This window comes from Leuciscus leuciscus (genome assembly GCF_965113295.1).
Source record: "Leuciscus leuciscus genome assembly, chromosome: 5".
Lineage (NCBI taxonomy): Eukaryota > Metazoa > Chordata > Actinopteri > Cypriniformes > Leuciscidae > Leuciscus > Leuciscus leuciscus.
This window is the reverse complement of record NC_138729.1, coordinates 47,780,772-47,795,418: the sequence shown is the minus strand read 5'-3', so window position 1 is coordinate 47,795,418 and position 14,647 is coordinate 47,780,772. Positions and strand designations below refer to the sequence as shown.

Here is a 14,647-nt window from a genome sequence, read left to right as displayed (position 1 = left end):
TCTTCAGATTGAATGGTGGCTACTGCAGTTGAATTTTCCTATTGGATGTTTGCGGTACTGCGTGACGTAAGCAGGTTCCAGCTCACCACGCCCTTGGTACGAGCTACCACGCATAGTATTGCATCAGTTAGGATAGCTTCAAGTTAGCGTAGATTTATCTGTATTTAGTACAGTGGTCAGGAGGGTACGTAGGTGTAGTGGTGCTGGTTGCAACAGCACTGCTGGACTGCATAGCTTTCCAGCAGACTTGGAAATTAAGCGCCAGTGGTTGCATGCACTTGGCCTGGAAGACTGTGAGTTCCCGCCTAGAGCTCAGGTGTGCAACCTGCATTTTACGCGGGATTGCTTCTCCAACGCAATAGAGGTGGAAATGGGCATCTCCACACAGCTCGCGCTGAAAAGCGACGCAGTGCCAAACGCTGCTCCTCCTGCATGGACTCCACCACCGCAGCGGCGTCTTGATGTTAGTGATCATTATATTTTAATCACAATTTATGGTTAGGCGAAAGTTAATCCTCTGGGGTCGACAAACGCGCCGGCGCATTTTGCTGGATTTTTTCACATAGCGGCAAAATATGAATATGCCTACAGAGGCGGCGCACTATTGACATCAACTCGATAAAACTCATCAGATGCATGTACTTTACGTCGTCTTGCGACCCTGTGAGTCACTCTCCATTTTAGAGTCTGACAGCAGCTGTCAATTAATCCGTCACTGCGGATCCTAAAGGGGAAGTGCATATCCTCATGGTGCTGTTCACCCTCCGCTGATCAGAAAATGCATATTTTGTGTTTTGGTGTTGTTTTAGGCTTAAAATTGAAGAACTTGGTCTAGGCTCAGTTATAGCCTATTATGCTAAATACAGGATGTCATTGTTTTGATGAATGTCTGCTGCTCAGTTCATAAAAAAAGTGTTGTTTCATCATGATTTCTATTTTAGTACTTTCAGTTTGCTTTTCTGGGCGTGGAGCAGGTGTGGATATATAGGATAAAGCTTATTTATAGGTGTGGACCGAATGAGAACAGAGACAGAAGCTGATGAGTCAAGACACACTCTGCACCATCTGATCCTTTAACTTGGAATAGGTACGTGTTTCTGGTTTCAGGTGAATCTTTTTATATTTAGAATATTAGCTTGATATGTCTCTGATTAGGCTAAATTTGTCTGTCTGTGTGGAACCAGCCTTAAGTTGGCTAAATGAAATGAGCTGGTCAGAAAACCTTGGGATTGCAATGAATTGTTTCGAGAAGAATAGTAGTAGCCTACAATTTAACTGTAGTTTTTAACTGTGAACAGGTTTTGTTCTGAGTATGAGATCTGAAACGGACATTTGACCAATCAGCTGTGTGCAAAGTGACACACTCACCCAGTTTCTCTTGCTCTAAGTGAAAAGATGCAGTAACATATTTTAATAAATAATTTTAACCAGTGTAACGTTGCGTGTCATTGCGCTGCATGTCAATGGCGTCATATCCGCGTTACTCTCTATTTCTGGTTTTATTTTCGTCAAAGAACTTATATTATCTTTGCTTTTGTAGAAAGCATGGAAATACAAAAGACGCTTTAATATTTTTAGTAAGGAACAATGAATCCATGGATAGCTGTGCATTAAACAATTTTACAAAATGGTTAGTTCCAGTCTTTGATTCTGATTGGTCAATGGCTGTGTTTATGACCGCTTCAACCAACGGCACGGCTTGATCTCTGGTCGACCAATCAGCGGAAAGGGCGTTTCATTCCCCGCAAATGTAGAGATCGAATATTCACTAATGGGAGGCTGCAGACCTGGAGCCAGTAGATATCATAGACAGTAAAAGAAATGGACACAGCGACCCCATTGGATTCAACGGAGAAAAGTGAAGTCAATTAGAAGCACTCACTTCCTGATGGCTGAGCGTACTGCGCAGACTCAAACTGAGATTGACGACGTAGATGTGACGTGAGCAACCCGTCTGTCTTCTAGTAGCTGTGCCAAGAGAAATCTGAATCATTCCCTTCCGAAACTTGCAGAGACGGAGAGTGTGTGTAGGAGGTGTCCATGAGCTAGGAGCAGGAGAAACTTTTGCTAAGTATTCTGATGAATTATTTTGTCATTTTGCCTCCACGTCCCCCCGATTCCCTGCGAGCTTCTCCTCCTGTCCATACGGTAATTTCTCTACTGTGCGACAGAGAGTCGCGTGGTTATGACGCAATCGTTAGTCTATTTTTAGCAAGTTATCAAGGCTGAGACCACAATCGAGCTGTTCGATTATATAGGTTTTACTGCCACCAATAACGAACAGTGATCTCTGAAGTAGTCACAGTGCAATTTCGGGGGGAAAAGCCTAGAAATGGCCCAACCCTGAAGAAGTTAAAATAAAATAGTAATATTCATGTTATAAAAGAATATAAATATATATATATATATATATATATATATATATATACACATATATATATATACTGTATATATATATGATGTTGCCATTCTTTACACTGAGTTTTAGTAGCCTATTGATTTAACATAAATAACATAAATACCTTGTGCATGTGTATATTCATTGCACCTATCTGTTCTGTTCAATGTTATTTTCATATGGAAGTCCATGGTTATAATTATTCATAACTATACAGTGTCATAACTACATCTCTGACGTTTATAACAAACCAAACCGTTTGAAAATCGGTAGAAAATTTAGCAAGTTATGGTTATTTAAAAAGTACATGCACCATTAAAACACAATGTTACGAGTGAGCGAGCTGACTGTGGCAAGATGGCCGCCAGGTGCGGACGTCGACCTCCATTGGCCAGCAGCGCGGAGGAGACATATAGCCTTTATTATCTATATCTTATCTATGGAGGCAGTTTTACGCCCCTGTTGTTCCTGATGTGTCCAGTAGGGGGATATACTGCGAAATAACATAATTAAATCGACGCTCGAAACTTACACATTAATAACCGTCCCGTCCATAGACTTTGACCAATTTTGTGTTTTTTGTTCATTTAAATATAGGCCCAAACGTTACAGTGTAGATCTGCACTACGGATTAAAATATCTGTAGATATTCAGTTGGGCTTCACTCTCTTCACTCAGCCTTCAGAAGACTATTTGTTTTTGTGAATTAAAAAATAGACACATAGCTGGATCAATGACAAGTAATGATATATGACCTACTGTAGAATAGGCCTAGTTATATTCACCGTAGGTTTTTATAGACAGGAGACTGAGTGAAATATGCTGTTGTGAATTTATATAAAGTTAGTCAAGTCAAGTCATCTTCATTTATATAGCGCTTTTAACAATGTAGGTTGTTTCAAAGCAGCTTTACAGAGATAAACTTATAATTTAAGGTAACAGAGATTGTTTTGGCTTTATAGGGGTTCTTTAATAAAGTTATTTTCCAGCTAAAGTTAGATTTGATTGATTCGCTTCCGTCGCAACGATCATTTGTTATTAAATTAGGGGCCGCTAAGACGACACCATTCTCTCTACACAGACTTTAAACGCGAACCTGTGATAAACGCTGATGGCGTTCACATGCGCATTAAGAATTGGTTCTATAGTTATGTGCGTTTGAATATATTTGCACAGGTTTGTAATTCCCTACAAACTAAGCCTAAACAAAGTACTGGTCTTTCCTTATAAATTTTTATACAGAATTTTATTTTATTTTATCACTTCGGGGTAGGTACGCGAAACGAATTTCCCGACAACACTTTATCTGGAGTGGTAAAGGGATCCTCCATAGGGAGAGACTAGTTGGCACTTCAGCACTGCGTTGTCATCGGGTCCAGGCGAAGGTCCTTCGTCAGATCTGGATACGGCCTGGATCCGGGAGGCTGCGGGAAAACCTCGGGATAAACAAAGACACTAAAATTAGCGTAGATGCCATTCTTCTTATGATGTAACGAGTACATCAGGATTCCGGCTGACCTAATCTATGCAGCCTAACATTGAATTATAGAAGTCTATAATGTATTATGTGAATGCTAGGTCAAAGAGATGTGTTTTTAGTCTAGCTTTGAACTGACAGAGTGTGTCTGCTTCCCAGACAATGGTAGGAAGACTGTTCCAAAGTTTTGGTGCTAAATAGGAAAAGGATCTACCGACAGCAGTCGATTTTGATATTCTAGGTATTAGCAACTGGCCGGAATTTTGAGATCGCAATAGACTTGAAGGACTATAATGCGTTAAGAGCTCGCTCAAGTACTGCGGAGCTAAACCATTTAGTGCTTTGTAAGTAATCAGCAATATTTTAAAATGTATACGATGTTTAATAGGGAGCCAGTGCAGTGTTGACAGAACCGGGCTAATATGGTCATACTTCCTGGTTCTGGTAAGAACTCGAGCTTCTGCGTTTTGGACCAGCTGTAATTTGTTTATTAAGCGTGCAGGGCAACCACCCAGTAGAGCATTACAATAATCTAGCCTTGAGGTCATGAACGCATTAACTAATTGTTCCGCATTTGTCAATGAGAGCATATGGCGTAATTTAGATGTATTTTTAAGATGGAAAAATGCGGTTTTACAGATACTAGACACATGACTTTCAAATGAAAGGTTGGAGCACACCCAGGTTCCTAACCGACGACGAAGACTTAACAGAGCAGCCATCAAGTGTTAGACAGTATTCTAGGTTATTACGTGAGGAAGTTTTTTGTCCAATAATTAGAATCTCAGTTTTTTCGAATTTAGTAGTAGGAAATTACGAGTCATCCAATTTTTTATATCAGCTATGCATTCCGTTAGTTTTGTGAATTGGTAAGTTTTGTTAGGTTTTGAAGAAATATACAGCTGAGTATCGTCGGCATAACAGTGGAAGCTAATTCCATGTTTCCTAATGATATCTCCTAATGGTAGCATGTACAGAGTGAACAGCAGCAGTCCTAGTACTGAGCCTTGTGGTACGCCATACTGAACTTGTGATCGATGAAACATCTCTTCATTTACTGCTACAAGCTGATAACGGTCAGATAAGTATGATTTAATCCACTAATGCCAACATAGTTTTCTAGTCTATTTAAAAGAATGTTGTGGTCGATAGTATCAAATGCAGCACTAAGATCGAGTAACACTAATAGCGAGATACAACCATGATCGGATGATAAGAGCAAATCATTTGTGACTCTAATGAGAGCAGTCTCAGTACTATGGTATGGTCTAAATCCGGACTGAAAATCCTCACAGATATCATTTCTTTCAAGAAAGGAACACAGTTGTGAGGATACTGCTTTTTCTAATATCTTTGACAGAAAAGGTAGATTCGAGATCGGCCTGTAATTGACCAATTCTGTAGGATCAAGTTGCAGTTTTTTAACAAGCGGTTTAATCATAGCCAGCTTAAAGGTTTTTGGTACATATCCTAGTGACAAAGATGAATTAATGATATTAAGAAGAGGATCTGTGAGCTCTGGGAGCATCTCTTTCAGTAGCTTAGTTGGTATAGGGTCTAACATACATGTTGTCGATTTAGATGATTTAACGAGTTTGCAAAATTCTTCCTCTCCTATAGCAATGAATGAATAGAATTTTTCCTCAGGAAGACTAAAATGCACTGCCTGATGCGATACTGTAGTAGACGGTTGCATAGTTATAATTTTGTCCCTGATATTATCAATCTTATAAGTGAAGAAGTTCATAAAGTCATTACTGCTGTGCTGCTTGGAAACTTCTGGGCTTGAAGCTTTCTTTTTCATTAGTATAGCCACCGTTTCAAATAAATACCTAGGATTATGTTTATTTTCTTCTAATAGGGTTGAAAAATAAGCAGATCTAGCAGCTTTTAAAGCCTCTCTGTACGTAATCGAACTCTCTTTCCATGAAATGCGAAATACTGTACCTCTAGTTTTGTTTTCTTCCAGTTGCGCTCCATTTTTCTGGCTGCTCTCTTAAGGGCCCGAGTGTGCTCGTTGTACCACGGCGTTGGACTATTTTCTTTAATCTTCTTTAAGCGCAACGAAGCAACTGTATATCTAAAGTGCTGGAAAAGAAAGAGTTAAAAGTTTCTGTCACAATATCGAGTTCTTCTAAGCTATCCGGGATGCTGAGATGATGAAACTGATTAGGAAGATTATTGATTAAGCAATCTTTAGTGGCAGAAGTGATAGGTCTAACATATTTATAACACGGATTCGGCTTTGCAGCCTTGGCTAAGTGTAATTTACACGAGACTTGATAATGATTTGAGATGTCATCGCTCTGCTGCAGAATTTCAACGGCATCAACATCTATTCCGTGTGATAATATTAGATCTAGAGTATGATTACGACAATGAGTGGGTCCTGACACGTGTTGTCTAACTCCAATTGAGTTTACAATGTCTTTAAATGCCAAACCCAATGCATCTTTTTCATTATCGATGTGTATATTAAAATCACCAACAATTAGTACTTTATCTGCAGTCAATATTAATTCTGATAGAAAGTCCGCAAATTCTTTGATTAAAATCTTTATGGTGCCCTGGTGGCCTGTATACAGTAGCCAGCTCAAATCTCAAACGTGATTTATCGTTTACACTATACACTCACCTAAAGGATTATTAGGAACACCTGTTCAATTTCTCATTAATGCAATTATTTAATCAACCAATCACATGGCAGTTGCTTCAATGCATTTAGGGGTGTGGTCCTGGTCAAGACAATCTCCTGAACTCCAAACTGAATGTCAGAATGGGAAAGAAAGGTGATTTAAGCAATTTTGAGCGTGGCATGGTTGTTGGTGCCAGACGGGCCGGTCTGAGTATTTCACAATCTGCTCAGTTACTGGGATTTTTATGCACAACCATTTCTAGGGTTTACAAATAATGGTGTGAAAAGGGAAAAACATCCAGTATGCGGCAGTCATGTGGGCGAAAATGCCTTGTTGATGCTAGAGGTCAGATGAGAATGGGCCGACTGATTCAAGCTGATAGAAGAGCAACTTTGACTGAAATAACCACTCGTTACAACCGAGGTATGTAGCAAAGCATTTGTGAAGCCACAACACGCACAACCTTGAGGCGGATGGGCTACAACAGCAGAAGACCCCACCGGGTACCACTCATCTCCACTACAAATAGGAAAAAGAGGCTACAATTTGCACGAACTCACCAAAATTGGACAGTTGAAGACTGGAAAAATGTTGCCTGGTCTGATGAGTCTCGATTTCTGTTGAGACATTCAGATGGTAGAGTCAGAATTTGGCGTAAACAGAATGAGAACATGGATCCATCATGCCTTGTTACCACTGTGCAGGCTGCTGGTGGTGGTGTAATGGTGTGGGGGATGTTTTCTTGGCACACTTTAGGCCCCTTAGTGCCAATTGGGCATCGTTTAAATGCCATGGCCTACCTGAGCATTGTTTCTGACCATGTCCATCCCTTTATGACCACCATGTACCCATCATCTGATGGCTACTTCCAGCAGGATAATGCACCATGTCACAAACCTTGAATCATTTCAAATTGGTTTCTTGAACATGACAATGAGTTCACTGTACTAAAATGGCCCCCACAGTCACCAGATCTCAACCCAATAGAGCATCTTTGGGATGTGGTGGAACGGGAGCTTCGTGCCCTGGATGTGCATCCCACAAATCTCCATCAACTGCAAGATGCTATCCTATCAATATGGGCCAACATTTCTAAAGAATGCTTTCAGCACCTTGTTGAATCAATGCCACGTAGAATTAAGGCAGTTCTGAAGGCGAAAGGGGGTCAAACACAGTATTAGTATGGTGTTCCTAATAATCCTTTAGGTGAGTGTATATTTTTACATTAAGCACCAACACTTCAAAAGAAGTATATTTAAAACTTGATTTCTTAGTGGTTTTGAAAATATTACTATAAATTACAGCAACACCTCCCCCTTTGCGTTTCAGACGAGGCTCATGTTTATAACAGTAATCTTGCGGGGTGGTCTCATTTAAAATGATGTAATCGTTTGGTTTTTGCCAGGTTTCTGTCAAACACAGCATATCTAGGTTATTATCTGAAATCATATCATTAACAATAAGTGCTTTAGGAGTAAGCGATCGAATATTCAGCAACCCAAGCTTTATAATTTGCTCATCTGTATTATAGCTGTTTTTTATTTGTTGAACATCAATAAAAATTTTAACCTTAGATGGGTTTGGACGTTTTTTGGATTTCCAAATTCGGGGAACAGACACAGTCTCTATATGATGATATCTAGTTGAAAGAGGCTCTATGTGATGGGATTTATCTGACCTTGGTGAAGTGAAACAGCTAGCAGATGAGCCCCAGATTGTCATGTTTGAGCTCTTTGTGCCATGAGCACATTGAGACTATGTGCCATATTACTAGAGAGAAGAGCAGCACAATCCCAGGAGGGATGAATACCATCTCTTTTCAACAGGTCAGGTTTGCCCCAAAAACTTTTCCAGTTGTCTATGAATTCTATATTATTTTGCGGACACCAGCGAGACAGCCAGCCATTGAGTGAACATAATCTACTAACTATCTCATCACTCGTGCGAACAGGAAGGGGCCCAGAGCAAATTACAGTGCCTGACATCGTACTTGCGAGTTCACACACCTCTTTAATGTTAATTTTGGTGATCTCCGACTGACGGAGTCAAACATCATTAGTGCCGACCTGAATAATAATCTTAGAGAATTTACGATTAGCATTAGCCAGCACTTTTAAATTTGCTTTGATGTCAGGTGCTCTGGCTCCCGGCAAACATGTGACTACGGTGGCTGGTGTCTCTATTTTCACGTTCCATGTAATAGAATCGCCAATTACTAGGGCACAATCAATAGAGACAAAAGTTAGCCCATCAGACATACAGTACCGTGTAATCATATGGATCCTCGATGAAATATCTGCTGTACTATTCACTATTGGTCGTCATACAGCTAAAAAACATTGTCCTACATAGCATTTTATGAAGACAAACACAATTTATCCCTTTTCTAAAATTCCAAGGGCCATTTAGGAGACATTTTTATTTTTTATTAACACCATTTATGAATTATGATGACTCCCGTAGATGACTCCCCTATGGCTTGCCACTCTTCTTTAATTGTTTTTTCTATCCTCCTGTCAAAGTGCTTCTGCTCACTGATAAAAATAAATACATTAAACATTAAAAAAATTAAAAAGGACATCCATGGTGAATTTGATCTTGTCACTATGGGTGTGCTCAGTAGCGGTTTTAGGCACGGGCGAACCGGGCAATCGCCCGGGGCGGCATTTGGGGGGGGGGCGGCACCGCCGGCACGAGCAGAAAAAAAAAAAAAAAAATCTGCGCCGCGAAGCGGTTTTCTATTATCATATCATTCCCCTGCTGCTGCAGGCGCCCCTGCTTGCTGAGAAGATGCCGTGCACAGAAGCTGTTTGTTTGAGAAGGGGAAAGGGGAGGGGGCGCGGAGGCGCGGGCGCGGATGACAGTTCACCTCTGGGTCTCTCCCAAATGGAACGGACAAGGGGGGGGGGGGATCCATATAGTTATCGAAGTTATCAGTCACACCTCGACTTTCTTCCAGATAACGCACATTTCATTCATAATATTATAAATATGGGCCTCTATATTTCCTGCACATTTTTGTTTTTCTGAATGGTCTGAATGGCTAATAAAAATAGGTTATACAAAACGATTACTTGGTCACCACCACCAAGGTGAATTGGTTTAGTCTTGACTTCTGGTCGTGACTCGTGAGCGTGAGTGACAGTTATGGGGGGATCAGGGGATCTGTTGATTGTCGATGTCGAGGGCCAAATAAGAGATGGACAAGAAAGGTCAAAGCCATCAGGTACCCAATTTAGAAACGAGCGAAAGATAAAGGTATGCAATGCAACTATGTTTACTCTATATGATTACGGTATCCATGTCATGAATGAAGGGGCAATATTAATTGGTTGGTAGCCTATAACTCTTTAAACTTTAAACTTTAAAACTCTAATTCGTTTTTAACTCAAACACGAGATCTAATTTCACCATAATATTGTTCTTTGCAACAAAACTGTTGCAAGTTCAGTTTTTACACTGCAAAAATGCTTTTCTTACTTAGTATTTTTGTCTTGTTTCCAGTCCAAATATCAAACATTTCTTAAATAAAGATGCATAACGTTATTTTACTAAAGTAGTAAAATTACATAAGATATTAAGTCTTGTTTTCTGGGGAAATAAATAAAAATTGAGTTTTTGCTTAAAACAAGCAAAACATTATCTGCCAATGGGGTAACAAAAATTATATTTGGGGGGTGCCGGGGGGGCGCTCGAAAGGGGTCTCGCCCAGGGTGTAATTCAATGTAGAACCGCCACTGGGTGTGCTGCCCAGAATTGATGTCAGGTGAGTGTGGATTACATCAATTTGATTACAACAGTTCTGCTGCCTAATATATTTGATGAATAAAAGGTTAAAAAGAACTGCATTTATTCAAAATAAAAAAATATTTTCTAATAATATAAATCTATTTTTACTATCACTTTTTACCAATTTAACACATCCTTCCTGAATAAAAGTATTAATTTATTTCAAAAAAAAGAAAGAAAAAAATTACTGACCCCAAATTACTGACCAGTAGTGTATATTGTTGTTACAAAAGATTTCTATTTAAAAAAAAATTGCTTCTTTTTTTATTTTTTTACTTTTTATTCATCAAAGTATCCTAAAAAAGTATCACAGGTTATGAAAAAATATTAAGCACGCAGCAGAACTGTTTCCAACTTTGATAATGAATCATCATATTAGAATGATTTCTAAAGGATCATGTGATAGACTGGATGTCACATGTGACACTGAAGACTGGAGTAATGATCCTGAAAATTCAGCTTTGCATCACAGAAATAAATGATAATTTAAAGTATAATAAATTGAAAACCAATTATTTTAAATTGTAATAATATATCACAATATTTAAAAAAAAAAATCTGTATTTTTGATCAAATAAATGCAGGCTTGATGAGCAGAAGAAACTTCTTTCAAAAACATTAAAAATAGTAATGTTTCCAAACTTTACTGTATATTCCTATTATAAATGTGTCTTTTGTGTATTCACACCATAGACTGTAAAAAACAAACAAGTTCACATGTTTCCAATATCTACTGTAATGTTGCCCCAGAAACCATGTGGAGTATGTTTTAATGCAAGGAGTAACAGGGTCTTACCAGAAGGCAACAAAAGAAAATTAAAAAGAAAATTAATTTTGAAAGTGAGTAGAGAAGACTAGGAGCAGCTAAACCTACACGTGGTTAGCTAAGTTTGAGCCAGACAGAACATCAACCTGACCGTCAAGAACTTTGTCTCTCGAAATAAATTATAGACCCATCCATTGATATATAGAAATGAATTGATATCTACCTACCCTAGCTCTATCTAGATAATCGTTTATAAATAATAAATGTTGTATCATTGCTAAACAACAGTAACTTTAGCAGATTATTTAACATACCTCAATTCGTGTCGCTGTACAGCCTCCCCCTACTGGACGCATAAGGAACAACAGGAGCGTAAAACTGCTTGGGGCGTATATCTACCGGCTCCAGGTCTGCAGCCTCCCGCTACTCAATATTCAAGCTGTTTATTCATTTTAGGTTTTATTGTTTTCCATTGGGCGGATTAGAACAAAGTGTGATGAAAACAAAAATTTAAATATGAAAAAACGACGCAAGATTTTTTATTTATGTTCATGAGAAGGGTCGAATTGAATAAGTGATAAATTAACAGGTACACGGACCACATACGTTTCATTAAGTTAATAAAAAAACAAACCAAAAAAAAAACACACTGCTTTTGACTAAGAAACAATTTATATTTAGTTCATACAGTGAAGACTATACAGTGTTTTTTAATATAAAATTATTTTAATATTAAAAATATTAATATAAAAAATTAAATTGCCTGTCTTGCTTTAATCACAGAAGACTGTGTGTAATGATCTGATAGTCATCTTAAAGGGCATTTGTTTTATAATTGGGTTGACTAAAATGGGAAGAAAAACTAAATAAATTTCAAGGTTCACATTTTATTCAGCAGGATTTTTTTTTTTTTTTCTAGACCTATTAAACTGTCAACCGCAGTCAAATAAGAAAGGTAACAAAAAACAAAAACAGTAAACCGCATTCAAATCTATGCACATATCGAATCGAAATTTGATTCAAAATAGATTTTGAATAGAATCGTGACCTCAAGAATCGATTTGAATTGAATTGTGAGGTCCTAATAGATTCCCACCCCTTGTAACTAACAAGGGGGCGTGGATAAATTGTCATGGGAACACACCAGTAACCAAGGAAACTAACTAGACCCACCTGGGTATAATCAACATGAAAAACTACAAAGAACTACAAAACATGGCATAAGAGAAGAAACAACATAAGAGTCCACAAACACACAGAACACACATGACAATATCTGTGTTTATTGCAACACACTGATAAAACCATTAATTATGCTAAATCAGTTAATTCCTTAGGTTTTATGACTAAATTATGATATTCTTATAGAAAACAATTTTTATAGAAATCATTGTTCTTTCACAGTATTTTAACTCTCATTGTAGATGTAAAGAAAAAAGTCAGAGATGGAATGGTAATAAATCAATAATATTCAGTTTGAACTAAGAAAATATCACTGATTTCGACTTGTCAGTTACAGCAGATGTTTTTGAGTGTTCTGTATACTGTATTTTCTCGAGTATATGTGTTTCCCTCTCAGGGTGAAAAGACATTTGTTTTGCTTTGCGGTATCATATTTGCTGTAATGTGTCCGTAACAGTGCGTTTACATTATTTAAATTATTGTAGAAAGATGTAGACAGTGGTACGCCTGCATTAACTTCACTGTTGTTGACATTTTCCCAGAAAACGATGACTCATTCATTCAAGAAAGAAGTTGAAGAGGGACCCTCAAAAGATCTGAAGCTGGTAGATTACTTTCTGTATCACATGCATAATTAATAATTTATTACAAACATTTCTTCAGTGGAATTCACTTGAATGTTTGTGTACATAAATATTTTTTTTCTCATTTAACAGGAAGCTGAAGAGAAAAAACACACTTTCCGGTTTTGTTTAAACTCCGAGACATATTTAGTGGCGTGTAAAACATCCATGACTGTGCTTGAGGCTCTTAATACAAGCCAAATGTTCAGGAGTGAAAAAGACAAAAAGAAGAACATACAGAAAGAAATACTCATTCAAAGATCCAATGGAAAAGATTCCAGAGCTGCTGTGAAGACAGATTTCCCCTGCTGTCTTATTGAAGAAGATGAGATCTTAGACATAAACTTCATCCAAAAGGATGGAAATAGTTCTACAAATCAACAAACCACTGCAGATCCTTCACTCCTCAGTAAAAGAAGTAAACCTGAAACATTAGTCACCTTTTGGGTAAAAAAAGGAGGAGGGCCAACAGTGACATGTTTACTGAAGAGCAAAGCTTTGAGGGAAAGTGTTCGTTATGTTTGTGTGTTTGCATTCAAAGGAGAGGAAGTCAAAACTGCTCTTAAACGTGATGGACGATTCAATGATGTCATTTTCAGTAAACACTGTGGACTTTCTGAGTCTGGTACAGAGACAAAACATGAATTTTCATTACCTGTAGACGATCTTGACAGAAAGGCTTTCCAGGTAGTTGTTATCAGTAAAAAGAATCAGCCAGAGAGTCAGGATGATGCGACTCGTGTCCAAACTGAGCCTAATGAAGCTTCAGATGCTGATGCGGCAGAAAATGTCGGGCCAAGCCAGAATCCCATCAACACTGAGCAAGAAAAACAACAGGATGGAAACACAACAAAGTCGACCAATCCTTCAACCTGCGGATGTTGTTAAACCCATAGACAAATCTGAAGAGATTCTGAACATTCTGCGTGGTCAGTTTAAAGATTTACTGGAGACGTTAAAGCAGCGAGAGAAACTTAAGAACAAGTCTGAGGTTCTGAAGTTCATCAGAGAAGAATATCATAAAAGTGTTGAGAATTTCATAGAGGTGAAGAAAGTGAAGAATCTCATGAGACTCTCTGACTCTGTGTGTCAGATTCGAGTCGGGGGGGAAGCCGTAGGAACCGGCTTCTTACTCTTTGACAGATTCATCCTCACTAATGCTCATGTTATTGGTATATTTACTGACGTTACGACAGTCGACTTTGCAGAGAACACAGCTGTATTTGATTATGAAGACATGGATTCACAGATCAAGTGCATACCAGTTAAACAACTCACAGTTTGCTTTTATGGGAAGGATGACTGTGGTAGGCATCTTGACTATGCTCTTCTCGAATTGGATTTGGATTCATCACGTGTTGATAAAATTTTTATCAACAAGTATAAACAAAAGTGTCCTAAATTGCTCAGTTGTTACAGTCCAAACCCTCCTATTAAAAGAGGTCAGATCTGCATTTTGGGACATCCAGGAGAAGGGGTCAAGAAAATGGACCCTTGCATCATCATTGAGAGAGAGAATCGACCGGAGGCTGCAGATAAACATGTATCTGAGAATAAGAATTTATTTCATGTTATGAAACAAAAGTCTTTGGAAGAGAAATGGGACTTTTTTGATAATGAAATTACTTATGATTCTTGTTTCTTTCACGGATCTTCTGGCTCTCCAGTTTTTGATGTAGACTGCAATCTGATTGGTGTGCACACAGGTGGATATGTGTACGGAAGAAACAAACATAAAACTTGGAGCGTTATGGAATACAGCTATACTATGCAGCC

The 14,647-nt window shown here is 38.3% G+C and overlaps 2 protein-coding genes across 3 annotated transcripts in view; one reads left to right on the top strand and one right to left on the bottom strand.

The window, feature by feature from the left end:
- LOC309499691 (serine protease FAM111A-like) overlaps window positions 1–13,867 on the top strand; it is a 59,570-nt gene extending 45,703 nt beyond the window's left edge. For both annotated transcript variants that reach the window (XM_082171084.1, XM_082171085.1), the window contains 2 exons: window positions 12,791–12,853; window positions 12,965–13,867. In XM_082171084.1, coding sequence (XP_082027210.1) covers window positions 12,791–12,853; window positions 12,965–13,759 — 858 coding nt within the window. In that variant the 3' untranslated portion in view covers window positions 13,760–13,867. The remainder of the gene's footprint in view (window positions 1–12,790; window positions 12,854–12,964) is intronic.
- Window positions 1–14,647, bottom strand: part of LOC309499723 (sperm flagellar protein 2-like) — a 55,715-nt gene that overhangs the window by 34,357 nt on the left and 6,711 nt on the right. The window lies entirely within an intron of this gene.